This window comes from Cervus elaphus, chromosome 5 (genome assembly GCF_910594005.1).
Source record: "Cervus elaphus chromosome 5, mCerEla1.1, whole genome shotgun sequence".
Taxonomy (NCBI): Eukaryota; Metazoa; Chordata; class Mammalia; order Artiodactyla; family Cervidae; genus Cervus; species Cervus elaphus.
Genome location: NC_057819.1, coordinates 2,723,528 through 2,751,310, shown reverse-complemented (window position 1 = coordinate 2,751,310; position 27,783 = coordinate 2,723,528). Strand labels below are relative to the sequence as shown.

The 27,783-nt window shown below is 45.2% G+C and overlaps 1 protein-coding gene and 1 non-coding gene across 2 annotated transcripts in view; one reads left to right on the top strand and one right to left on the bottom strand.

Moving 5' to 3' along the window:
• Positions 1-4,807: 4,807 nt before the first annotated feature.
• TRNAW-CCA lies at positions 4,808-4,879 on the bottom strand. Its single transcript has one exon. It is a non-coding gene; the product is annotated as a tRNA-Trp (tRNA).
• Positions 4,880-13,331: 8,452 nt separating this feature from the next.
• SLC5A1 (solute carrier family 5 member 1) overlaps positions 13,332-27,783 on the top strand; it is a 50,720-nt gene continuing 36,268 nt past the window's right edge. Inside the window, exons 1-4 of the mRNA XM_043901243.1 lie at positions 13,332-14,228; positions 14,634-14,754; positions 15,136-15,788; positions 19,335-19,406. Coding sequence (XP_043757178.1) covers positions 15,654-15,788; positions 19,335-19,406 — 207 coding nt within the window. The 5' untranslated portion in view covers positions 13,332-14,228; positions 14,634-14,754; positions 15,136-15,653. The remainder of the gene's footprint in view (positions 14,229-14,633; positions 14,755-15,135; positions 15,789-19,334; positions 19,407-27,783) is intronic.

Here is a 27,783-nt window from a genome sequence, read left to right as displayed (position 1 = left end):
GTACATAAATACCTAAGGCTTAAGATTTATCCATCATAGGCTCTTGTGTGTGGTGTGAAGTCACTTCAGTCCTGTCCAATTCTGTTCGACACTATGGACTGTAGCCTGCCATAGCCTGCCAGGCTCCTCTGTCCAAGGGATTCTCTAGGCAAGAGTACTGGAGTGGGTTACCAAGTCCTCCTCCAGGGGATCTTCCTGACCCTGGGATCGAACCTGTGTCTCTTTATGTCTCCTGCATTTACAGGCAGGTTTTTTTTTTTTTTTTTTCAGTGCCACCTGGGAAGCCCAAGGTCTTGAGCCCAAGGGTCTTGAGGTAGGAGCAATAATTTCCATTGGGAGTGGAGTATGGGGAAGCTTCTTGGGGTGAGAGGGCATTTGAGTCAAGCCTTATAGGAAGGTGGTTTAGACAGGTGGAGGTGACAGGTGAGCAGTGGGTAGTCCAGGCTTGCAAACTCAGTAGAAGAAGTAGCATGACCAAATGCAGAAGCAGAAGGGAGATACTAGGAACAGCAACCAGCTGATTTAGGCTAGGCCTAGGATCTGTGGGGAGGGGAGGTCAAGGGGAATGGGAAACTATTAGCAAGTTGGTGTCAGATGGTGATGGGCCTTCAGCACCAGGTCAAGGCTTTTGGGTTTTCTTTGGCAGGAAGGGGGAGCCCTTGACAATTTTCAGGTCAGAGAGTGACTTGGCACATCACCCAGGATGGACTGGTAGAAGCAGAGACTTGGAGGAGGGAAACGACAAGAGTCTGCAGCAACAATTTGGGGAGAGATGATGGTCTGGGAGGCTGCTGGGGGAAGGGGTGAGGAAAGCACTGGAAGAGGCATTAAAAGGCTGACTCCATGGGCCCAGAAACCTGAGGGGTGAAATAGGGCAAGCATTAAGGCAGCAGCAGGCCTGAATTCTGGCTGAGCCGCATGGCCTCACTAAGCCTCAGTGTCCCATTTGTGAAAGATAGAGGATGAGTCATGCCATCTCTAGTGAACTTTCCAGGGTTCACAGTCAAGCCATGGAATTTCCAGATCTTTGAAAGAAACTGAGAAAGTTCCAATCTAGGTGAGCAGATTTGGACATGTAGACCAGTTGTCTTCCTCTGGGTGGTGAGCTGGCTTTGGCAAGACTTTGGCTCTGGGCTCCTAGTGTGGTAGCCGTGGATGCCTTTGTGACACATGTGTAATCAGGGAGCTGTGATAACAGAATTAGAAACTGCCCCCTTAAACATTTTTCAGTGGGGGTATGTTGGCATGAGGCTTCCCCGGTGGTTCAGTGATAAAGAATCTGCCTGCAATGCAGGAGACCTGGGTTTGATCCCTAGGTCGGGAAGATCCCCTGGAGGAAAGCATGGCAACCCACTCTAGTACTCTTGCCTAGAGAATCCCATGGATAGAGGAGTGTGGCAGACTGCAGTCCATAGGGTCACACAGAGTTGAACATGCCTGAAGCGACTAAGCAGCAGCATGTTGGCATGACTGAGGTTATCACCTAAATTATATATCTTCTGAGAGAAGAGTACCTTCTGATTTATTGGCCTATGAATGTACCAAACTCATTATGTGATAAGGCTCAAGATATGGGCCCTGCTAAAGGTCACAGAGAAGGAGTCAAGGGTCCTGAGCTGAGCAGAGCTCCCGGGAATCTCCTGTCTGTCCATCCACCCACAGTCCATCAAGACTTTGGGACCCAGTTAGAACCTAAGTCTGGCTCAGTTGGAAATATGAGAAGAGGAGGGTCAGTAGCAAGATGCCAGAGGGGATGAAGGGAGCCCGTGGACTGAAGAAAAGATTTATTCAGGTCTTTTGGCCATTTTTAAATTGGGAAGTTTGTTTTTATTGATGTTGAGTTGTATGAGCTGTTTACATATTTTGGGTATTAACCCTCTATTAGTCATATCATTTGCAACTGTTTTCTCCCTTTCAGTAGGTTTCCTTTGCATTGCAAAAGCTTTTAAGTTTAATTAGGTCCTATTTGTTTATTTTCTCATTTTTTCTCAAAGTTTTATTTTCTTTGCTTAGGAGACAGATCTGAAAAAAAAATATTGCTATGATTTATGTCAGAGTGTTCCTCTAGGAATTCTATGATTTCCAGACTTACATTCAGATCTTTAAAAAATCCATTTTGAGCTTATTTTTATGTGTGGTGTTAAAGAATGATCTAATGTCATTTTTTTTTTTTTTTTTTGCAGCTGTCCAGTTTTCCCAGCGCCATTTGTTGAAGAGACTACTTTTCTGCTGTTCTGTAATCTTGCCTTCTTTGTCATAGATTAATTGACCATAGATACATAGATTTATTTCTGGACTTTCCATCCTGTTCTATATTTTGATTGATCTATATTTCTATTTAGGGTCTAAATATTGATCTATATTTCTATTTTTGTGCCATTACCACACTGTTTTGATGATGATAGCTCTGTAGTATAATTTGAAGTCAGGGAGCCTGCTTCCTCCAGCTCCATTTTTCTTTCTCAAGATTGCTTTGGCTACTTGGGGTCTTCTGTGTCTCCATATAAATTTTAAGATATTTTGTTCTAGTTCTGTGAAAAAATGCCATTGGTAATTGGATAGGAATTGCATTGAATCTGTAGATTGCCTCAGGTAGTATAAACATTTTTGACGTATTGATTCTTCCAATCCATGAGCATGGTATATCTTCTTATCTGTTTGTGTCTTTGATGTCTTACAGTTTTCAGAGTACAGTTTTTTTGTCTCTTTCAGTAGGTTTATTAGTTTGGTCAGTTTTGACAAATGTTTACACCCATGTAACACCATCTCAGTGAAGAAATATACCATTGCCAGTGCTGCAGAAAATTTTCTCATGCCCTTCTGCAGTTAATCACCCCTCTCCTGTTCCAGAAAACTGTATTCTGTTTTCTGTCACCATAGACTTATAGTTAATTTTGCTTCTTTAAGAACTATGACAAATGAAATAATACAGTCTGTACTCTTTATGTTTGCCCTCTTTTCCTAGTTCAGTGTCTGTGAGATTCATCCATGTTGTATTGTGTAGTTTGTTCCTTTTTTATTGATGAGTAGTATTATACTGAATGACTATACCAAAGTCTGTTTATTGATTTACCTGTTAGTGGACATTTGGGTTACATCTAATTTCTTGCTATAGATAAAACTATTGTAAGCACTTGTGTTGAAGTCCTTTTGTGGATTATGTTGTCTTAGTCTGTTCTGGAGAGCTATAACAAAATACCACAGACTAGGTAGCTTATAAACAATAGAAATTTATTTCTCAGTTCCAGAATCTGGCAAGTCCAAGATCAAGGTGCCAGCATGGTTGAATTTTGGTAAGGGCCCTCTTCTTGGTTCAGAGCTGGGGCCTTCTCACTGTGTCCTCACCTGGTGGAAGGAGCTAAGCATCTCTCTGAGATCTCTTTTATAAGGGCACTAATCCCATTCATGAGTGCTTCACCTTCATGACCTAATCATCTCCCAAAGACCCTGCCTCCTAATACCATTACCTTTTGGGGTTAGAACTCAACATGTGAATTTTAGGGGGGCACTTTTAGACCATACCACATGTTTTCATTTCTCTTGAGTAAATACTTACAAGTGGAATTGCAGTGTCATAGGCTACATGTAGGTTTAACTTCATAAGAAATTGTAAGAGTTTGTTTGAACAATGTTTTTGGAGAAAAAGGCAGAACATTGGATTGGGAGCTCAGAGATCAGGCAATGACCTTGGACAAATCACCCTTCCTCTTTGAATCTCAATTTCCAGTATAAAACGGGCATGTGTGCATATTCAGTCACCCAGCAGTGTCCAACTCTTTGTGATCCCATGGACTGTAGCCCACCAGATTCCTCTGTCCATGGGGTTTTCTAGGCAAGAATACTGGAGTGGGTTGCCATTTCCTACTCCAGGGGATCTTCCCACCTCAGGGATTGAACCTGCATCTCCTGTGTCTCCTCCATTGGCAGGTGGATTCTTTACCACTATGCCACCTCAGAAGTAACAGGGTGGATTAAATGCTCTTAAACCTCTTTCAGCCTGAAGAGTCTTTTATCTTAGAGATTGTGGAAATTGAAAACCCGACACATGTCTGATTCAGGTATTAAAAGAACTGGCCCTCAAGGCCACTCACCAGCAACTTCTGGTGCCCAAGAAGGCACAAGCAGCCCTCCCATATCAAGGCTATGTGGGTGTAATCACAATGTTAATGACAGTGGTGATTTGAAGAGGCCTTTGCCCCAAAAAGCTCATAGTTCTTTCACATGAAACAATGACTTTGACTTGACTTTGGAGAATATCAGATGAAGCTCTCACAAGGAGTGGAAATGGGGAACAAGTGGGTATTGACTCAGGATGAATGAAAACAAGAGAGTAAACAAAGATCTGTGATGATTGCTGGCTGGCTAGCAGAGCAAATGGGCTTTGTGGTGGCCCTCCCTTAAAAATAAGGCCTTATGGTTGGATCCATGTCCTAAATCTGTAATAAAAAAATCTCAGTTTCCTTCTCCACTTTTTTCAAACACAACCCTGGACCTTCTCCTCTCACCCAACAGCAAAGATCAATTACAGTCTCAGCAAAGATCAATTCCTTATTCGACCTACCTGTCAGAGCCAAATTAAAGCTGGAAGGTCAACCAGGAGGTCCTCCTTCAATCATAGAATCACTTGGAAGACAGAGATTTCAGGATTTTGCATTTTGTAACATCCCAATGGTTCTTTCTTTGAGTGAGTGAAAGTTGCTCAGTTGTGTCCAACTCTTTGCAGCCCCATGGACTGGGGTTCCTCTGTCCACGGAATTCTCCATGCAAGGATACTGGAGTGGGTTGCCATTCCCTTCTCCAGGGGATCTTCCCGACCTGGGGATTGAACCCAGGTCTCCTGCATTGGAGGCAGATTCTTTACCGACTGAGCCACCAGGGAAGCCTGAACTTAAAGAACTTAAGAAGTTCTTTCTTTAAATGTAGCCAATTTAGAATCGATGGTTCTTCAACTAAGAATTTTACTCTGTGCTTTGGAGTTGATATTTTTGTGTATGTCTATGTGGGTTTATGTTTATGGGGATGTTTATATGTGTTTGTGTATATATGATTTCATTTTTATACCTGTTCTATAATACTTTTTTAATTGGAGTATAGTTGTTTTACAATGTTGTGTAGTTTCTGCTGTACAACAAAGTCAATCAGCTGTATGTTTATGTATATATAATACTTTAAGTTAGCCTAAGACATTAGGCTGAACCCCAGGCCACTGATGATTACATCCTTGTTATTCAATGTAATGAGAGTGATGCTCTTCTTTTCTTGCCTCCTGGTAGGATTTTCCAAACTTGGAAAAAACCTATTGAAGAGCTTGGTGAAGACCCTTAAAAAAATCCCAGGGATCAGGTATACTTGACTGTGGGTTAGGTCTTTCCTTTTGCTCAGACAGAAGATCTTTCTTTAGCTGAGTCTATGCTTTATTACTTTGTCTTAGCATTTTTGGTGTCTCAACAAGGACAAATGAATCATCATTTGGAAAGGGGTGTGTGTGTGTGTGTATTAGTATTTATTTATAATGACTCCTAGGAAATGGCAACCCACTCCAGTATTCTTGCCTGGGAAATCCCATGGACAGAGGAGTTTGGCAGGCTACAGTCCATGGGGTCACAAAAGAGTCAGACACGACTGAGTGACTAAACAACAAATACTGTTAGTGTGAATGAAGGCTGAAGATCATATTGGGAAATCTTTTATGGGTTGGCGGTGACTACGACCACTAGAAAGCATGTGTAGGAGATGAAAACTCTTTCTGGGAAGCCAGTTTTGTGGTTCACTTATTTTTACACTTGCAAGCATTGCCTGGGTAATTAAGTCCATTTGCTTCACTGTACTTTAATCCCAGGGTAGATAATAAAACCAAGCAGGAACCTGCAGACCTGGGTTTCAGCCCCAGCTCTTCCACCAGCAATCTGGGCGATCTTGACGAGGTCCTGTTTTCTCTGGGCCTCAGTTTCTCACTAGAAGGTCTTTTCCCTATTAGATTCTGTACTCCTGCATCTTTGCATCTTGCTATTTGCAGCACCCAGAGCAGTGCCAGGGGTATATAAGACCCTCCACATATATTTCTTTTCTTTCTTTATTTTTAAAAAATATTTATTTGTTTGGCTGTGCTGGGTCTTAGTTGTGGCATGTGGGATCTGTTAATAGTTTCCTGACCAAGGATTGAACCCGGGCCCCCTGCACTGGGAGTGTGGAGTCTTAGACACTGGACCCCCAGGGCAGTCCCTCAAAATATATTTCTTGAGTCAGTGAACATATTATGAAGCCAGGTTGGAAGATCTCTGAGGCCCCCAAATACTTGAATGTTCAGCAATCCTAGTGTAGGCTTCTTCCTCTTTCCCTCGTACCCTCTCTCATTCTTACTATCTACTGAACTAATTAATTAGACATTCTCATGTTTCCAGTGTGAGCATATATAAAGTCTCCCAGTCATCCAGATATTCTCCCTGAAGGCAGTCAGTGTTGCCCGTTTCTTGTGTTTCCGAGGTTTTTAAGTTGTGCGTGTCAGCAAACACGCACCTTCCCTGAGCACTCAGTGCAAATAGCCCCTTGTTGAGGGTTTCTTCTGTCCCCTCTGCACCCTTTAGTGGGACAAAATTAAGCCTGATCTACCTCACCTTGCCTCATCATCTGTCATGTTATAATTTTTTGTGTTCATTATTTTAATTCATTCATTTTGTCCAGGTAATATTTATTGAGCATTTACTATATCTCAGCCCCAGTCCTAGGCACAGGAATGGCCAAGAAATACTGGGGCTACCCACATGAAACTCATAGTCTAGAGGGAACCCTAGATATATAGTTATACAACTAAAAGTCAATTGAAAATTGAGACAAGGACAGGACAGGCAAGAATAGGAACTGAGAACAGGGTTCTCAAAGAGCTTTTAGGCTAGGGGTAGGGTGCAGGTCAAGAAAATTCTTGGAAGAAATTTAAGCTGAGATAAAGAATTAAGAGTTAGCCAGGTGAAGAGCAGGGAAAAAGGCCTCCTTGCATAGGGAACAGCACATGCATGTTGGATGTAAACTTTCCTTGATGGACTGGGAGGGCCCCAAGGCAGAATTTGTGTCTTTTTTTCTTTTTTGGCTAGTATTTTCTTCCCCACTCACTTTGTTGAGATGTAACTGACAAAATTGTATATGTTTAAGGTGTATAATGTGATGATTTGATATATGGATACATTATAAATGATTACCATGATCAAATTTATTAACATATTCATCATTTCACACAGTTATCATTTAATACCCCCAAAATGGAAGAAATGCAAACAATATTTGAGGAGTCATTCAGTACATGAAAAGGTGTTCAAGATCACTAATCATCAGGAAAATGCAAATGAAAACCACATCTCATACGTTTTGGAATGACTGACTATCATCAAAAAGACAAGAGATAACAACAACTGGCAAGGATGTGGAGTTGGTAGGAATGTAAATTGGTGTGACCATCATGGAAAAACAGTATGGAAGATATTAAAAAAATTAAAAATAGAATACTATGTGATTCAGCAATCCCACTTCTGGGTATTCATTTTAAGGACATGAAATACATACCTCAAAGAGATATCTACACTCTTGTGTTTACTGCAAAGATTGTATCCTATTCAAGTCTGTAACCCCTAATACCTGCCATACAATGGATAGTTTGAATGAATGAATCCGTGAATGGAGCTTCTCAATGTAGGATGATCAGGACCAGCCATTAGATGGCAAAGAGAATTCTTTTGATGGAGAAATAAATTCACCTTTTCATTTTGCTCAAATGACTTGTTGGACAAATGAATGAAGCTCTTGAAACTTTTAGGATCAGCCGATAGGTTGGGGAGAAATAATCTGCCTGGGGAATTAAATTTTTATGATCTCCAGACCTGTAACCTTGTGCATGGGTTTTTAAAAGATTGGAGTGAAATTTACATAATATAAAATTAACCATTTTGTAGTGAAAAATTCAGTGGCATTGAGTGCATGCAGCTGCCACCTCCCTCTGTAGAGGTGATTCTCAGATGACGTAGGATGCTTGCCCAAGGTCACCCAGCATGACAGAGGCCTAGCCAGGGCTCTGATGCTGGGATGGAGACCACAAGAGGTCAACACCTGCTGACTTTAGCTTTAGAGTGAGAGTCAGGAGCACTTTGTCCCTTTCAGCTTTCCATTCTGCCCCTGCTCCCCCTGGGCCCAGACAGTAGTTCAGGAGAGAGGGGTGGACAGCTGAGGCCAACTCACTGGTTCCCTCTCCCAACTCTTCTATTCATCTTCACCTCTTCTCCTGGCAGCTTTTTGACATTTACCCCTGGGTCTGGACTTATCCCTCCAGCAACTCCCTCCTCCCCTCCCTGCCCTTCCTGAAGCAGCTTCAAGCCTGCTTCCTCCTGTTACCAAACTGAACTTGGGTCTGCTTGCTCAGCTCAGCAAAGGCAACCTACTCATCAGGTTGTGGTGAAGCCAAGTGCAGCATCAATTTGCAGGGCACCAGGTAAGGAGAATGCGGGTTATTGATGAGAGACCTGGGTGGCTCAGTGCCTTTCAGGCAAGGGTTTTTTTAAGGCAACTTTGAGGGGAGGTTTGTAGGGTGCTCCCGGGAGGGATCAGCTCATGGACATTAGTCTGATTGGTTGGTGGTGAGGTAACAGGGTGATGTTTCAGGAATCTTCATTATCAACCTTCTGGTTCCAGCCAGTCTGGGGTCTACGTGCTTGTGGTCAGCATGTAATCACCATTGGGGGGCGGTGTCTTAGTTTCTGCAGAACAACTCAAAGGTATGAATCAGATTGTTATCTGTGTCTCTTCAGGAGGACCTAGGAGTCCTTCGACCATTGTTCTATTTGTTAAATGCTTATGTCTGCTCTTTGGAACTTGAAGTGAAAATGAAAGTGTTAGTTACTCAGTCGTGTCTGACTCTGCAACCCCGTAGACTGTAGCTCCTCTGACCATGAAATTTTCCAGGCAAGAATACTGGAGTGGGTTGTCATTCCCTTCTCCAAGGGATCTTCCCAACTCAGGGATCAAACCCAGGTTTCCTGCATTGCAGGCAGATTCCTTACTGTCTGGGCTACTAGGGAAGTCTATTGAGGAAGACCAAACAAAAAGTAGGGGACATGGTGGGACTTGTACTCAGGAAGGCCCTGCAGGGTTCTGCTTGGTTTCAGTCCCCTCTTTCTTTGTTGTTGTTGTTCAGTCACTAAGTTGTATGTAACTCTTTGTGACCCCATGAACTGCAGCATGTCAGGTTCCCATCCCTCACTATCTCCTGAAGGTTGCTTAGATTCATGTCCATTGAGTCAGTGATGCTATCTAACCATCTCATCCTCTGTTGCTCCCTTCTTCTTTTGACCTTAGTCTTGCCCAGCATCAGGGTCTTTTCCAATGAGCTGGCTCTCCACATTAGGTAGCCAAAGTATTGGAGCTTCAGCTTCAACATTAGTCCTTCCAATGAATATTCACGGTTGATTTCCTTTAGGATTGACTGGTTTGATCTTCTTGCTATCCAAGGGACTCTCAAGAGTCTTCACTAGCACCACAATTTGAAAGCATCAGTTCTTCAACACTCAGCCTTCTTTATGATCCAGCTCTCACATCCATACATGACTACTGGAAAAACATAGCTTTGATTATATGTACCTTGCATATGTGCAAAGTGATGTCTCTGATTTTTAATATGCTGTCTAGGTTTGTCAAAGATTTCTTTCCAATGAGCAAAAATCCTTTAATTTCATGGCTGCAGTCACTGTTACAGTGATTTTGGAGCCCAAGAAAATAAAATCTGTCATTGCTTCCATTTTTTACCCTTTCTATTAGTATTTGCCATGAAGTGATAGGACCGGATGCCATGATCTTAGTTTTTCTAATACTGAGTTTTAAGCTAGCTTTTCTTTGATATTCCTCAATCCTTAGGGGAGCAGGGATTGGACAAGAAAGAGAATCACGTTTCAGATAGAAAAGTGAATCATAAATTCAGCAAGAAACATCAGTTTTAGGGGAATTCAGTCTCGGTACATCAACGCTTTCCACATTCAGACTTCTTCACCATCGCTGATTGCAGTGGTTCAAATGATGGCCACCTAGAGGTAACAGGTCTTAACCTTGGAACCTGTCAATGCTACCTTATTTGAAAGAAGGGTCTTAGCAGTTGTGATTAAGTTAAGGAGCTTGAGATAAAGATACATCATCTTAGGTAATTCTGGTGGACCCTAAATGCCATCACAAATGTTTTTGTGAAGGAGAGGGAGAGAGAGGGAGGTCTGGCAGACAAACACAGAAGAGAAGGCAATATGAAGTTGGAGGCAGACAGTATGATCCCACTTACACGAGGACCCTAGAGTAGTCAAGTTCATAGAGACAGAAAGTACAATGGTGATATCCAGGGGCTGGGGGAGGAGGGAATGGGGAGTTACTGTTTAGTGGGTACAGAGCTTCATTCTGAGAAAATGAAAAGTTCTGAAGATAGATGGTGGTGACGGTTGTACAACAATGTGAATGTACTGAGTGCCACTAACTATACACTTTAAAATAGTTAAAATGGTAAATTTTATGCCATGTGTATTTAACCACTCACACACCCAAAGAGACAGGGGTAGAGATTAGAGTGGTATAGCCACAAGCAAGGAATGCTGGCAGCCACTGGAAGCTGGAAGAGGCGAGGAAGGACCCTCCCCTCAAACCTCAATAGAGTGGCCCTGTTGACACCTTGATTTCAGGCCAGTAAAACTGATTTTGAACTTCTGCCTTCCATAACAGTGAGAGAATAGATTTGCTTTTTTTTTTTCCATTTATTTTTATTAGTTGGAGGCTAATTACTTTACAATATTGTAGTGGTTTTTGTCATACATTGACCTGAATCAGCCATGGATTTACATGTGTTCCCCATCCCGTTCCCCCCTCCCACCTCCCTCCCCACCCGATCCCTCTGAGTCTTCCCAGTGCACCAGGCCTGAGCACTTGTCTCATGCATCCAACCGGGGCTGATGATCTGTTTCACCCTAGATAATATACATGTCTTTTTAAACAATTTAATTTAATTTTATTTGGCTGTGCTGGGTCTTGACTACTGCACGCTGGGCTCTCCCTAGCTGCGTTCGTTGAGTGGGGACCACTGTAGTTGTTTTGCGTGGGCTTCTCATGTTGTGACTCATGGGCTCTAGGACACAGTCTCTGTAGTTGCGGCACACAGGCTTAGTTGCCCTGCGGCATGTGGAGTCTTCCCAGACCAGTGCGTGAACCTGTGTCCCCTGCATTGGTAGGTGAACTCTCAAGCACTGGACCACCAGGGAAATCCAATTTCTGTTTTGTGGTAATTTACAACTGAGTTTGTGGTAATTCCAGACTGAGGAAACTAACACTTAGACTAATCAACAACCTGATTCTTATACCTGTGCTTATAACCGGGAAAAGGTAAAGGAGAGAAAAATCACGGTAGCCCCCTCCGTCCCTCGCTTTCACCCTTTCATTGTCAACAGGCCTCTTCACATCTCATTTGCACCTCATAGGTACATAAGACAGTGCTTGTCTGACTGTCCTTTGTCTCTCCTCAAATGGGAGTCACAGATGCCTATGAGCTGTCCATGGTCTGCCGCTGGTGATGGCTGAGCTGAGATTCCGGGTAGACACATGGGTCCCCTCCCCAGACACCCTCTCAAACTCACGGCCTCCCCATCAAGGCTGTCGACTTTGCTGTGTGACAAGTGCTCAGGAGCCGGCCATCCCACCATGGGGTCCTCACTGAGCGAGGAATGGAAGGGCCTGCTGGGGAGGGCCTTCCTGGCTGGCAGGAGCAGGTTGGACTCTTGTGAGACCTGCACAGATGAGCAGTGAGGAGGCAGGCAGAGGAGAGGAGACGGGACAATTCACATTTAATAATGAGGGCTTCCCAGGTGGCTCAGTGGTAAAGAACCCGCCTTTTTTGCAGGGTTCTCGGGAGACTCTGGTTCGATCCCTGAGTTGGGAAGATCTCCTGGAGAAGGAAACGGCAACCCACTCCAGTATTCTTGCCTGGGAAATCCCATGGACAGAGAAACCTGGTGGGTTTACAGTCCATGGGTTCACAAAAAGAGTCAGACATGACTTAGTGATGAAATAACCAAAACAACAACCCTCCAAATCTTGGGTCTCTCCTTGGCCATCTGTAGATCTAGCTTAGCAATCTGAGTCATTTGAATATTTTTCTCCAACAGTCAGGTTTAGCTGTGAACCTGTGAGCACCTGACTTTTCAAACTTAAGACCCCAATCTGACCAGAGGTTGTGAACCTGTGTGGATTCAGGTGGGTTCTGCTTCGTGCTCTCACATCTGTCTTTCTTCATTAGCCTCATCTTCCCCATGTCAGGTTGGTTGGCCTGCTTTTTTCTCTGAGGTTCTGGTAACAAGGTCCTTTTAAAAGACCAGACCCTGGTTTTTGTTGGCAACAGGGAGGCCAGGAGAGAGGTGAATAGGATCCTCACCAATGAGCAGTGACTCAGCAGCTCTGGCCGGCTGTGAAGGCAAATGGTGCATCATACTTTCTTCCTCTGAAAGCATCTGTTCAGGGGAAATTAAAAAAAAATTAGGTTGTACCACAAGACTTTTTTAAAAGGTGTACTATGTGACGATTTAAAATGTGTATACAGTGTGAAATGATTACCGCCATCAAGTTAACTAACCTCACGTAGTTACCTTTTTTTCCTTCTTTCTTTGTGATAAGAACACTTAAGATCTCTTAGCAACTTCCAATAAAGTACTGTTAACTATAATCACCACACTGTGCTTTCAATTTCCAGAATTTATTAATCTTAGAACTTATATCCTTTGACCAATGTCTCCACCATTTCCTCCACCCCCGGCCTCTGGCAACTACCATGCTACTTTTTGGTTCTATGAGTTTCCTTATTTTTAGAGTGTAGGTAAGATCACGCAGCAATTGTTTTTCCATGCCTGACATTTCATTTAGCACAAGGCCATTAAGATTCCTTCATGGTGTTGCAAATGGCCAGATGTCCTTCTTTTTGTATGGCTGAATAACATTCCATCATATGATATATATCACACCTTCTTCATGCATTCATCCATCAGTGGGTGCTTAGGCTGTTTCCATGTCTTGGTTGTTGCAAATAATGCCGCTACGAACACAGGAGTACAGATATCTCTTTGACACAGTGTTTTTATTTCCTTTGGATATATTCCCAGAAATGGGATTGCTGGTTTATATGGTAGTTCTAGTTTTAATTTTTTGAGAAACCTCCATACTGTTTTCTTGGGCTTAATTTGTTCAAGACCAGTGAGGAAGAGAAATTGCAAAAGGACCTCAGTAAGCTTGGGGATAGCCGTGGTGGGGATTGCTTGCTGATGACATGCCTTTAGTTTATTTTTTATCTCCAGTCCCAGCTGGTGACTCCTTACACACTGTAGATGAATCCTCTTCCTCCGTCACCATGCTTGCCCTCTCCTGGCACATCCCTCACTCCTGTCTCACGTGACTCATTCCTTCTGTTTCAGGGTCCTGCCCAAACCAGACCTTCCCGCAACCTCAACTCATTCCCGGGTCAAAATCCTTGCTAGATATTTGGAGCATTAGTACTTCTCTTGCAAAGCACACATCACTGTGCTAATTTTAGAAGTATTTGTCTCATCTTTGCTGACAGTCTGTTTCCGCTACTGGGCTGGAAACCCTGTGAGAAGGGCAAGAACCCTGGGAGTCTCATTCATAGCTGTAACCCCAGTGTCATCAATGACCTGGCACACAGAAGCTGCTTTTTTTTTGCAAGAATGAATGAATGAATAAATGAATGAGTGCATTCTCTGTCTCTCCCTGGCTGCCACCCGCGCCTTACCTCTTCTGGCCACCTATGTTCTGCTGCCCTAGAAAGAGTCAAAGAACAGCTGTGTCCCCCCTGAGGTCCATTAACATTTCTGAGCCTACCTCCCACTCACATTTTAAGTTTTCTCATTTCCACAGACTTCACTTTTAGAACTGGGCATGGGCTGGCTACCTGCAGCTGGGGGCTCAATGCTGGACTTTTCCTCGGGTGTGGGGGTTCACTTCCAGATTAGACTGGAAGTTCCCTGAGGGCAAGGACTCTGCTTGGCACAGAGCCAGGTGAAAAAATCTTTGCTCAATGCGGGAGCCGATAGACATGGATTGAAGGTGAGCGGCTCCACACTGTGGCTGATGGCTGAGCTCTAAGTCATGGGAGGCATCCATGGTGAAGAGCCCCTGCTCCCAAGATCCCCAGATGGGGAACTTCTTTTTCCTGTGGACAGGTATTATTTTTTTCACTGTTTATTTATTTCTTTAATTGGGGGATAATTGCTTTACAATGTTGTGTTGGTTTCTGCCACACATCAACACCAACAAAAATCAGGGACACACGTACCATAGGTACACACGTGGTGGACAGGTATTATGATGGGCCTTGGACATAGCCTCACAGAGTTTATCATCCTGGGGAACAGATGGGGAAGGGGGGACGAACAGGCACTGGAGGGACAGGAGGGGAGTAGCCCTCGGAGGCAGTGAGGTGCAAAGGAATGGGCTGCTTGACTTTAAGCAGTGGTTGGATGTCTGGTGGGCAGGGAGGGCCCGAGGCATCATAGCGTCCTGGCAGGGTTTGGGTGGACCTTCCCTACTCTAAGCATCTCATCACCCAGCAAGGCTGCCCTCTCTAGAGTGCCTTCTCGGGATTTTCCAGCACCAGCCCCTGAGAGCACCCCAACCCTGCTCTGAACGAGGCCTGCGTTGGCCTGGGCTGCATGGTTACCTCCGTCACTGGCTCGCTGCGTGCCCTCGGTGAGCCATGCCTCTTCTCACTGTCCTCTCTCTTCTGAGCCCTGACTTCCAGATTAGACGTGTTTCCAGGTGGACAGGCTGAGCCCCAGAGAGGGCCAGGGTTTGGTGAGATCCTTGGGAGGGATTCTCTAGCATCTTCCCTCCCTGGCTTGGAAGGGCCCCAAATAACATCACTGGGTGAGGTACAGGGCAAGGAAATAGCTCCCCTTTCCCAGGCTCGGTGTCTCCCTCCTTGAGTTGGGATAACCGTGTGCAGGGGGCTGCAGGTTGTAGAGGGAGGGGCAGAAAGGTGGATGGGTGAGTGGTCATCCCTTTGGCTAAGATACTGCCACTGTGCTGAATTTTCTTCAGCAACATCCAGCAACTTCTGATTTTCCCCAGAATGTTCTCCATGGAGACCAAGAACTTGGCTGATTCCTGGGACAGTCCTGCATGCCTTTTACACATGGAGAAGCCAGGTCTGTGGAGAACACAAGACTGGTCCACGGGCAGGTGGCAGGTGACCTGAGGCTTCTAGGTCCCCAGCACCAGGCAGCCTGGCTCCTCAAGAGAGCCGCTGGAGCCCTGGCCTGGGTGTGGCCCCACAGCAGGCCGGGCGAGGCTGCCGGGTGCCCAGCGATGGGAGCACAGCGGGCTTTTGTGCTCCATGGGCACCGCCCCCTGGCTGGCCCCACCCCGCTCTCTGGAGAGCCTTTACCTACCCGCCCAACTCCTGCCAATAGCTCTGCCAGCTTGTCCTCATTCTGCACTCAGAGTTGCTCTCCGACCAGCGCTGGGGCCCCTGCACGACAGTCCTGCTGCCAGACTCCACAGGTCCCCTCCCCCAGGCTGATCATTAACCTGGAGGCTGTATAAGGGACCAACAGCCCGGGCAGGAGGGACACGTTGCAGCTGCCACTATGGACGGTAGCACCTGGAGCCCCCCGGCCACGACCACCGCCGAGCCCCTCAAGGCCCATGAGCGCATCCGCAATGCGGCTGACATCTCTGTCATCGTCATCTACTTCGTGGTGGTGATGGCTGTCGGACTGTGGGTAGGTGGGGGGTCCTGGAACACGGGGCTCGAGGGCGCAAGGGCCAAGAGGAGGGAGGGAGAAGGGGGCCCACGGAGAAACCACGGTCTTGGTGAAGACTGAGGAGGGGAGGGTGGGCTGAAGGGTATGTGGAGCTAGGTGGAAGTCACTTGGAAACGTCTGAGAGGAGTTCAGGGGGCACCATGTGAGGTGAGGGGGCAAGCAAGGGTGAGCAGAAGGGAGGGGGTGCTGGTCAGTGTCCAGGGAGGCTCCCCCATTCCAGGCCAGTGGGCAGAGAAGGAGAGTGAGAGGTTGGAGAGGCTGGGGGCTTGAGAGGAAGCAGAGGACCCGCGTGCAGCTGCAGGAGGGTCCCAGGGCTGAGAAGTGAGACTCAGGGAGGTGACTACCTCCCGCCTTTAGTCAGATGGAAGAGAAACAGGTGGGTCGGGAAGGACACAGCACCTGTCAGCTGCAGATGCTGTGGGGCGGCCCCTCCTGGGAGAGGCTCAGTGCCCGTGCAGGGGCTGAAGTGAGAGAGAGCTGGGGGAGCTGGGCCCAGGGAGAGGAGGAGGAGGAGGAAGGTCGGAGTGTGGCCTGGGCTGGGCTGGGGAGAAGGAAATGACTGGGCTCCCTCTTGGGACTCTGGGGACACACCAAACCAGAGAAACTTGTTCTCAGCAGTCCTGAACTTGGAAATTTCACTTGGGACAGACTCTGGCACACCCAGCAACTGGAAGACAGGTGTTTTAAGTGTGAACATCTTCCAGTCACTCTCAAAGGCTTCCATGGGGGGGTGGCAGGCCAGGAAGCTGAGGTGCTAGCAGGTGATTGAAATCTTTTGACTTAGAGGAGAGGAGGGTGGACATTAACCCCTTCATGGTCATAGAGTGCTTTTTTTTTTTATTTAACAGAAAAAGGGAAGTATTGATTTTTAAAAAGAAAAGTGTAATTTAAAAAGAAGCCAGATGTGACTGAAGGCCTTAAGTGTCACAAGGGGTCTATGTGACTGATTCTTGCTCAGTAGCCTCAGCCTCTTAGACTCTGGAAAGTCCAGCCAGGGGCCAAGGTTCTCAGGTTTACCACTGGCTTCTACACCTTCCAGTGTTCTTTCAGTGTTGGTAACTCTGTCCAGTCTCAGTTTATTCAGGTGTGTAATGGGTATAATCATACCTGTTCTTATGACTCCTCATAAATGGCTGTGAGGGTCTGGGAGATGCATCTGAAAGCTCATTATGGACTCTAAGAATCTTTAAAAGGTATAATTGGGTTGACCAAGAAGTTCATTTGTGTTTTTCCAATATCTTACAGAAAAACCCAAACAAACTTTTTGGCTAACCTAATATTATCATTTGCTCTCCAGGGTATGAGTCAGACCCTGAATGATTTTTGCTCTTTTAAGTAAAATGGGCAAAAGTGGTCAGATGGGCAGGACATCTCACAAAAAGCCACAAGGAGGGCAGGAATGCTAGTCCTCATCTTACAGAATAAGAAATGGAAGCTCTGTGTGACTGTGGTTTGCCTAAGGTTGAGATGCATGGGAGTCGCCGACTCTCAGTTTTCCATGGCACCGTGTGCTCTCTCACCCTGCCTGCCTTCGTCCCTCACCCCAGCTTGTATTAATAAGTGCTGCAAGGGAGATGGGAATCCATCGTTTGCTAGCGGTACCTCCTGTTTCCCTGACAACTGTTGATAAGCTCAACTCCCCTAACCAAAGCCCTGCCAGTCCCGATGGTTATGATGTTTACACTTCTCAATTATCTGTGAATTCGTATTACTTGTATTGTTAAATGCTGCCTAATGAGCCTCTTAGTGTTTGTCTACAGTTAGTCTTTCCCTACTAGTTAGTGCCTCCGACCCCCTGATCATTTAACATGCTAGCTTTCTTCTAGTTTAAGTTTCTTTCTTCCAACGGAGTGTCGAGAGTGGTTTGGCTCAGGGATGGACATCCTGACTCCTGTGTGATCTCTAGGCTGCAGAAACAGTCATCCAGGCCCACTGTGCTTCCCCAACTTAGAAAAGGCACCCAGGCCAGAATCCCTTTGTCCATCCCTGTCTCTTCCAGTATTTTTTCTTTTTTTAAAAATCCTTTTAATCATTGGAAAATGCTGCCTCATCCAATAGTATCTGGGCTTGAGTTTCTTGAATTTCTTATTTTTTTAGGGTATAGTTCCATGTGTCTTTCACCACCTCCTATGGGGAGTTTTGTATCCTTTTCGACTGACTATTCCTTCTGGAAGACTTCATTAAGATATCCTGAAACCCTTTGTGTTGGCATTGCTAAACTACAGCCCATAGACCAAATCTGGCCCACAGCCTATTTTTATATGGCTTACAAGTTAAGATTTTTTAAAAAATGCTTTTCAGGGGTTGTAAAAAACCAAATCAAACAAAAAGAATATGTAGTGGAGATCATATATATCCCACAAAGCCTATTTACTACCTGGCCCTTTTTCTTAGAGCTTCCAAGGTAGCTCAGTGGTAAAGAATCTGCCTGCTGATGCAGGAGATGAGGGGTTTAATCCCTGGGTTGAGGAGATCCCTCTGGAGGGGGAAATGGCAACTTACTCCAGTATTCTTGCCTGGAAAATCCCATGCACAGAGGAGCCTGGGAGCTACAGTCCATGGGATTGCAAAAAGTTGGACATGACTGAGCACAAGCTCACGTCACATGTCCTTTTTCTTAATGGAAAAAAATGTACCGACCCCTGCTTTATGCAGCATTTGCATTAACAGCATCGTTGGATGCCCGAGTCGTAATGGGGGAGCCCAACCTTTCTATTTAACAGACGAGGATCAGAGAGGGTGACTAGAAGCCACTCAGGAATCAGCCCCAGGGCTGGGACCAGAGCCCAGAACTTTCGATGCCAAAGGCAATGCTCTTTCCAATATCTCACCCTTACCCCTCCCTAAGACTCTGTCCTTCCTGGGAACACCCTCTTCATGGTCTTTACCACCACTTGCACTGCTGTTACAGTGTCCCTCACATATTCTCATAAAGTGAGGACCTAACTTGATCATGTTCAACCTTCTTCATCCTATTTTCAAATCTTTTGTTTAAACCACTTTACAAAATCACCTTGATAAATTGTCAGCATGTGTGTGTGCTCAGTTGCTCAGTTGTGTCCGACTCTTTGCAACACTATGGACTCTAGCCCACCAGGCTCCTCTGTCCATGGGATTTTCTGGGGAAGAATACTGGAGTGGGTTGCCATTTCCTACTTCAGGGGGTCTTCCCGACCCAGGGGTCAAACCTGCATCTCCTGCATTGTCAGGTGGCTCTTTACCACTGAGCCACCTGGGAAGCCTCCAAACTGTCAGCGCTTGACTCCAAAACTTCCAGCAGAAACTTCCCCCAGGAGCACTATTTCCATTCCTGGATGACCCTGGTGGCAAGGAAATTCTTCCTGGTACCGAGCTGTGACCTGATGTCCTAGAGTGTGGAATTGTTTCAGAAAGTAAAGTAGGTTGAAGAAAGTGCAAGTAAATGGGGAGACAGGGGATGTCCTCTTGGCTGGCAAGGTTACTCTGTTCTGGTTTTCTATTAAGTTTTTGACACTTCCTCCCCAGGCCATGTTTTCCACTAACCGTGGGACTGTTGGAGGCTTCTTCCTGGCAGGACGAAATATGGTGTGGTGGCCGGTAAGTTTTCTCTGAAATACATATTTCCCTGAACTATGATATTCCCCATTTTCTTGTTGGCTCTGGGTGGCGGTGATTCTTTCTTTTTGCCTTTGATCCTGAAAAATGGATCACCTTCTCACCAGGTCACCAATTCACCTTAATCTCCAGTGGTAAGGGAACAAGCTTTAAAGAAATAATGCTTGACATTTTTTTCAAGGGATAAATAGAGGAAAGACTTCACAGGGAGGACAGTATGGAAGAGCAAAAAGAGCACCTAGCCTAAGGTGATCTTGGGCAAGTCTGAGCTTCCACGTCAGTTTCCATAAGATGGGAGTGATGATATTTACCTTCTAGGAGGATTATGAGACGTGGAGACCCTCTTATGGGGTAGAAACTCAGTAAATAGTAGTTCTTTTTGATTCAAGTTCCACAGAGGAGAGAATTTCTCTGTCTACATCAGGAGCCTAACACAGGGCCTGATACCCAGGAGGCTCTCAATAAACACTTGAAGAGTAACTGGAGGAGGGACCCCTACTGTCCCCAACCACAGTTCTCCTCATCTCTTGGATTTTGTATTTTGTATGTATGTAGGGTGGTTTCCCTGACACTTGCACATGGGCAGAAGAATCCCCATCACAGGACATATGCATAGGTGGAAGAGAAAGTGGGAGGGCCCTTTCATCCTGTCTCCTCAGGGCTCTGCTGGGTTATCAGGTCAGCCCAATGACTGGTTCTATCCAGAGTTCTCATCGAAACTACTGTTGACCAGATTGACCAAATTGTGCAATTCCTTGGGCCTATGATAGAAGCAGGACTGGCTGGTGAAAGGGGGGTTAATGAAGCGTACATACAATAAGAAGAGAGTGACAGCTATGGAGGAAGAGATGTAAGAAAGTAGAGACTGTCACTGTCATAACACCCGGCACAGAGGGAAGGTAGGAGGAAACCGTGACACTTCCTGCAACTGCCCTCTGATCAGTTATTTGGAGATGGGAGTTAATCATTAGCATCTTGGGACTTGCCTGACAGTCTAGTGGTCAAGACTCCATGCTTCTACCACAGATGGTACAGATTCGATCTCTGATTGGGGGGTTAAGTGCCCATACACTACACTGCACCATCAAAATGTAAAACAAGCAAGTAAGTAAATCAGTATCTTCACAGTTGCTAGCTTTATCCCTGAAGTCATTTCTCTTTATCTTTAAGGTCGCCAAGAACACTGGGCAGCTGCTGACTTCTGTGGGGGTCCCTCATGGTGGTCTCTCATGATACATTTTATCTTCTCATGCTTTGGCCTTTGATGCTTTTCTAAAGGCTGGTGTTGAATAGGCAACTGTGACCACAAAGTTCAAGACAAGGTTGAAATGCAATGTCTAATATGGTAGCCACTAACCACATTGGTTTTTTAAATTGAAATTAAAATAAGATCAAAAATTTATTTCCTCAGTCACACTAGCCATGCTTCAAGTGCTTAACAGGTACATGTCGATGGTGGTTACCATATTGGATGCTGCAGATCTAGAACATTTCCATCATTTTAGAAAGTTCTATCGGACACTGCTGCGCTACATACTTCAGACCAGAGGCTGGCATGAAATCTCAGTGGACTTGAGATTTGCCGAATTAGAAAACTGAGTAGAACTTTGAAGTTTACTTTAGTTGTTTGGAAACTGACACCCCACCCCATTGAATGCTTCAGCACCCCCAAGAGTAAGCCTGCCATGTGCTCATCCAGCCTCGGTTTGCATCCAGACCTCTTTTCTCTTCCTTCCCCCGACCTTAACAGGAAACTCATATCTCTTCATGTAAATTTTCTGGGGCTGATTCATTAGGGATAAGCCCTTAGCTTCCACTCTCTGAATCTTAGAGAAGCTGATGAGAAGGCAGAGACATGGGGTGGAACCACCTTAAGAGACAGACATTTTAGGTTAGGCCTGGGAACACATCACATCTTAACCAGTGATGATGTCTTCCTTCCTGATGACGCCTGGGTTTGGATCTGGTCTGAGAGTTGGTTGATGAGAGGAATTGGCTCCACCGCACCCTGACCAAACAGGTCAGGTTCAGAGGTTTATATGGGTTTCCTGTGGGTTTTGTTTTCCTGTCTCAGTGTTGGATTATTCTGACCAATGTAACATTGTTCCTCTTTTGTGGAGAAGTCCCTGCTTCCTTGATGAGGCTCAAATTCTTCTTCCAACAATGGTATCTAAGGTTTCATAAGATTATATGAAAGGTTTGTAAACTGCCCATGTATCCAGGTCACCTGGTGTACTTTTAAAAAATGCAGATTCCCGGGCCTCATTCCAGATCCACTACATAAAATACCTTGAAGGAGGGCTCCAAGAATCTGCATTTAAAAAAAAAAGCTTCTCAGGGGCTTCCCTGGTGGTTCAAAGGTTACGACTCTACACTTCCCAGTGCTAAAATAGGGGAATGTTTTGTTTCCTTCAAAGTCCTAAACGTAGAGAACAGCAAGAAGCCCAGAGCTCTAGGAGAAGGTTCTTTGTGGAAATTAACCATGGGCAACAAATTAAAAATCTAACCTGTCTGGATAGCTCTATTTTAAAAAAATTTATTTATTTTTGGTGGTGCTGGTCTTTGCTGCTGTGCACAGACTTTCTCTATTTGGGGCGAGCAGGGGCTACTCTCTGGTTGCATTCGCAGGCTTCTTGTTGCAGTCGCTTCTTTTGTTGCAGAGCATCGGCTCTAGGGCATGTGGGCTCAATAGTTGTGTTTCCCAGGCTCTAGAGCACAGGCTCAGTAGTTGTGGCACATGGGCTTAGTTGCTCCAATGCACGTGGAATCCTCCATGATCAGGGATTGAACCTGTGTCTCCTACATTGGTAGGTAGATTCTTTACCACTGAGCCACCAGGGAAACCTCAAGGGGATTCTTGAATGGGGATGCAGTGATCTCTAAATCCCTCTCAATTCTGAAAATGCTCTAATTCCAGGAAATTCTAGAGTAGAATGAGCATGGACTTTGAAGTCAGCCCATCTGACCCGCTTCATGTATTAGTTGTATGACTTTGGGCAAGTCACTGAACTTCCCTGAGCTTCAGTTTCTCCTTCTCTGGAGTAGGAGAATAATACCTACTGTGGGGGACCTTTGTCAGGATTAAATGAGATTATGCATGTACAGCGCTCAGCACTGTGCTTGGCAGCGGCTCAGGAAATGCAAACATTAACATGTGGAAGGAAGGTTAGGAGACTCAGGACAGAACCCCTCAGCTGGCACTTGTTGGCTGCCAAGTACCTGGAAGCTGGCCTTTATATAAAGCCATTGCTGCCACATCACTTAAATTTAGCTTTCACATTGACCGTGTGAGTAAATGAACACGATTTATATGTAATTTATTTATACCTACTGTAAATCATCAATTCCAGCTACACATTGACCACATTTTTACAGCTCTGAGACTGACTCTGTCTGACAGTCAGTCAGTGGCATGTCATACTTTAAGTGGCAAGCTTTGTGCTATGTGGTATGTCTTAACAATAGTTGGTGTTTTAGATTCTGTGAAGTGTGGTTATAGACTTCCCTGATGGCTCAGACGGTAAAGAATCCACTTGCAATGTAGGAGACCCAGATTCCATCCCTGGGTCAGGAACATCCCCTGGAGAAGGGAATGGCTATCCACTCTAGTATTCTTGCCTGGAGAATTCTGTGGACAGAGGAGCCTGGCGGGCTATAGCCCATGGAGTCCCAAAGAGTCGGACAGGACTGAGCAACAAACACTTTCACTTTTCGCTTTCAAAGTGTGGTTATATTCTAAGATAGTAGTCCTTAAAAGAATGTTCACGACAACCCTTGGGCTTCCCTGGTGGCTCAGGTGGTAAAGAATCTGCCTGCCAAGAGTCGGACATGACTGAGCGGCTAACACCTTTGGAAGCTGCAGAGATGCTTCAGGGACTGCTTTTGCTCTCCTTCCCAGCAACCCGGTTGTTACTTATTTTATATGAGGGGACTCTACTAAAATTTTGTTTGAGGTTAATGTTCTGCTAACTTATGAAATTTAACAACCTCTAATTTAGAAGAAAAATAATCATGATGATTTCCATTCTAAAATTTAAAGTGATTTAAAAACTATAGCAGTAAAAAAAAAACAAAACTATTGCAGTACACATCTGAAAGGACAACACAGCATGCAAGAAAATGCAAATCAAAGTACTTTTCAAACTTGAAAAATAGTCTAAACTGCATCAAAGCTCTACTTCTATACTTCTAAATTTCCCTTTGGACTAAAATACAAAGTCAGTTTAAACCTGTCATCGGTCTGTAAGTTTTATTGTCAGAATATCAGTCCTCGAGTGTGCTGGCTCAAGGAGGACATCGCAGGGACCAGAGGCTCTCAGAGCTGATATCTCTCTCAGCTTCCGGTGGCCGCCATGTCCCCTTCATCTGCCTTTATATCTGTTGCTTTGTGCTATAGTAGGGTGAGCAACCCACCAACCTATGTTTTGAGCTTCTTTGGTGGTTCAGATGGTGAAGAATCCACTTGCAGTTCATGAGACCTGGGTTCAATCCTTGGGTTGGGAAGATCCCCTGGAGAAGGGAATGACAGCCCACTCCAGTATTCTTGCCTGGAAAATCCCATGGACAGAGGAGCCTGGCAGGCTACAGTTCACGGTGTTGCAAAAAAGTTGGACACGACTTAGTGTCTAAACAACAGCAACAAGGGTGAGCAAGCAAAGAAGCTTCAGAACAATAGTCCCAGGGAGTTTTTAGGAGGAAAGAACTTGCACTGGCCTTGGACTGATATACCTGAAGCCCCAAGGGCCTGGATAGTCATCCATGAGAAAAGCAAGTGGAAATCAGAGCTCATAAAGTCTAAAAGAAGATTGGACAGAGGAGAGACCAGTTTTTTTGGGTATACCTGCGGGCTTTGGTGACTTTGAATGGTGCAGTTGTGATCTGTAACAGGTGGAGGTCCAGGCACTCTGGAAAAAGATTCCATTCCTAAAAAGTTAATGAGGCTGAGAGAGAGAGAGAGTTTGTGCTTGGCCTGGGGATAGAAGTGAGGGACCATCAGGAGGAGGAGCAAGGACTCTAGGGCTGCGTTATAGGAGGAATTAGCTCACAAAGATGGCCAGGCAGGGGTCTTTGACTCAGAAGTGTGAGTAATTTGAGGCAAGCCAAGCCCACTGAGAAACACGAAACATCGTGAGTAAAATGAAACCTTATGTAACTGTGGGCCAGGAGTCCCCTTTTCTATGGTACCATGGCTTGGTGTGTTGACGAACAACTGCCTGGGTGTTGTGTTGTAATGATTTTTTGAGGGTGTAGGTGATGTGAAAGCAGGAAGGTGAGCTTTGAAGGGGAAATTCCCCATGCTTTGGTTAGTGGCAGCAGAAATTACTCAGAGAGGTAGAGCCCTATGTACACAGCCCCACAGAGAACTTTTGTTTTGGAGGAGAGTTTGGTTACACCAGCCAGAACCACTGGCAGAGGCAGCTCCATGGAGCAGCAGGTACAACAGGGCTGAGCCAACCCTTTAACAACCCTCAAGGCATTTTCGAACACTTCAGAAGTTAGTATCCAAAGGGAGTGGGGATCTTACAAGGAGCTGGAGGATTTGCCTTGTCCTAGATTTGTGACGTCAGGCCAATCATTAGCTTCTCTGAGTCTCAGAGAGTCTCCTCTCTGTGGGAGATAGTAAGATCAAGATCTCAAAGCCTTGACCAGTACTGAAATGCTGAGATTCCACACTACAGAGGAAGGAACAATCATCCTAGCCAGTCCGTCTCCAGTGGAAATAGGATGGCTGTATGTCTCTCAGTAGCCATAGTTTCTTTCCTTCCTTTACTATTTGAGAATCATCAGAGAGGAGTATATCACAGTGGTTTAGGTCACAGGTTGACAAACTTTCTTTGCAGAGGCCCAGAGAGTAAATATTTCTGGAGGCTATATGGTCTCTGTCACAACTACTTAACCTTGCTGCTGTAGCATGAAAGCAGCCATGGACAATAAGATGGATGAGCATGGCTGTGTTCCAATAAAACTTTATTTATAAAACAGGTAGACGAAAAAAAAAAAAACACAGGTAGACGGCCAGATTTGGCCCGTAGGCTCTAGTTTGTTGGCCTCTTATTCAGGCCTGGGCTCTGGAGTCAGGCTGCTTGGGTTCAAATTCAGCCTCTGCCCCTCATTAGCTGTGTGACCCTGTTTGAGTTACAGAATATCTCTGTAACTCACATTTGTTTTCTTATAACAGAGAAACAGTACTTACTTGAGGCTGTTGTGAAGATGCACATTCAGTCTCAGAACAGAACCTGGCATATGATAAACTCTCAGGTTTAGCTCTTGTTCTTTCTTCAATTACTTATCTGATTGAATCCTCAGCCATCCAGCAAGAATGACGATTAACCCCATGAGTTGCCCATGTTCCCACAAGATAAGAACAGAGCTAGGGTTCTCCCTGTTCTTCTGGTTGCTCAGTTCTCTTTCTCCTTATTCTTTGAGATGGAAATTTCTGAGATCTATAGGCACAGTCTACAGGTTTATCTGAAAACCAAGACATTCTTTCATTTATGTTTGACCAGAGACCCTGATGGAAATTTTCTGAGGAAAGAGGACAGCTTCTCATACTTCTTAAACTTTCTTGAGTGAAATGTATCTAATTTTGTCGCTAAGTCTAAAACCTAGGGATCAGATCAAAGGTCAGTCACTTAGAAGTGGCCACTGGGAAGAGACTGGCAGGCCTGAGACCTAGGTGGGAACTCATGAGTGAGAGGAAAAGCAGGAGTGAAGTGAATGGACACAGGAGAAGCAGAGCGCTCACCTAGGGAGCAAGGTCGGGAAAGTGTGAGATGGGAGACAGACAGGTACTTGGCCTTCATAAGCCTGGGTGGGGGTGACTGCCAAGTCTCCAGGCAGCCCTCTCTTCCTGCTGATTGCATGAAGCTGTGTGTGCTTTCATTTATCTCAGAGCTGAGCCTGTATTTTTCTTAATCATTAGAAAAGAAAAACTCTTCCAACACCTAGTCCGGGGCCTTGCATCCAGCATGTACTGAATTGAAAGAATGAGAGGGAGAAGAGAGCTGTGTCCCCAGATGCTCACACCGGATCCCTTTGTTGATGTCACCTGAGCTCTCAGCCTACATTCTGCTCTGGCGCAGAGATTGTACAGTGTAGGCAGAGTTAAGAATTCAGGAGGTCCAAGTGGAAACCTGCCTCCAGCAGTGCTCCACATTTCTGTTCCTGTGTATACCTAATTTTTTTCCTTTAGGATATTTTTTTTTAGGCTCCGTTTTAGTCGTAAAACTGGAAAACCAAGCCTGGCCCTAATCAGAGTGCCTGATTTCAGCCCATACTGGACATTGTGGTAAAATCTGGTGTGACCATGCTTCCTTGTTATTTCAGACATGTAGTTTCTCTCAGTTCGAGTCAAAATTTTGCAAAACTTGTCAGTTCCTGCATATCTGTGTTGCCTTCCTGGTAAGAGTTTCTTTGCCTGCCGTGTCAGTGTCTGCTTAGCTCTTGAAGAACCTGTTCTCTCTCTTCCTCCTCCTCTTTCTTCTCTTCCTTCTCCTCCTCTTCCTCCCCTCTGCTTGCCTCCTCCTCCTCCCCTCTCTCACTCTCCCCCACATCCTTCTCTCTCCCTCTCTCTTTTCTGGACCCATTTCCCTCCCATCTTTCAAGGCTTGTTGGTCTCCTCTGAGGAGTTTCTCTGATTTCTGTGCAGGTGCTCACTACCCCACGTATTCTTTGTGTTCCAAGGCCTCAGCTGCCTGGAGGGTAGCCAAGTTCCTGTCCTCTAGTTTGTACCTAAGTTCCTGGCTTCTCCTCTGCCTCTGGCTGCCTTCCCAGCATTTTCTAACACGTTAGTACTTTTGCCGACAGAGAAAGGGAAAAGTAACTTATAATCAATGTCGCTAGTTGGTGGAAGTCAGCAGAGTGCTGAAACTATCAGCCAAAATGAAGTCTTTGGCTCACTCAAGTTAGAAATGTATCTGGGCTTTCCCTGTCTACCAGTGACATGGCTCATTTTGAGGTTGTTTCTCTTTGGGTAAGCTCTATGTTAGGGAGGTGATTTGGAGTTGGGATTAAGAACCAGGCTGCCTTGGTTTGAATCTCAGCTCTATCCATTCCTATCTCCATGGCCTAGGGTGAGTTACTTACCCTCTCCTGCCTCAGTTTTCTCAGTTTCAAAATAGAGATCATAGCGCCTACATCACAGAGTTGTTTTGAGGTTTGAGTTAGTTAATACATGTAAATCTTTTAGAATAGTATACAGTTAGTGCTACCCAGGTTGGCCATTCTTATATCTTCATCATCATTATCCCTTATCATCCTCCTTATCCCTGTGTCTCATCTCCAAATCCTTCTTGTTAAAGTGTGAATTCAACCATTTATTTATATATGCACTTCTGTGATTTCATCCTACATTTGCATG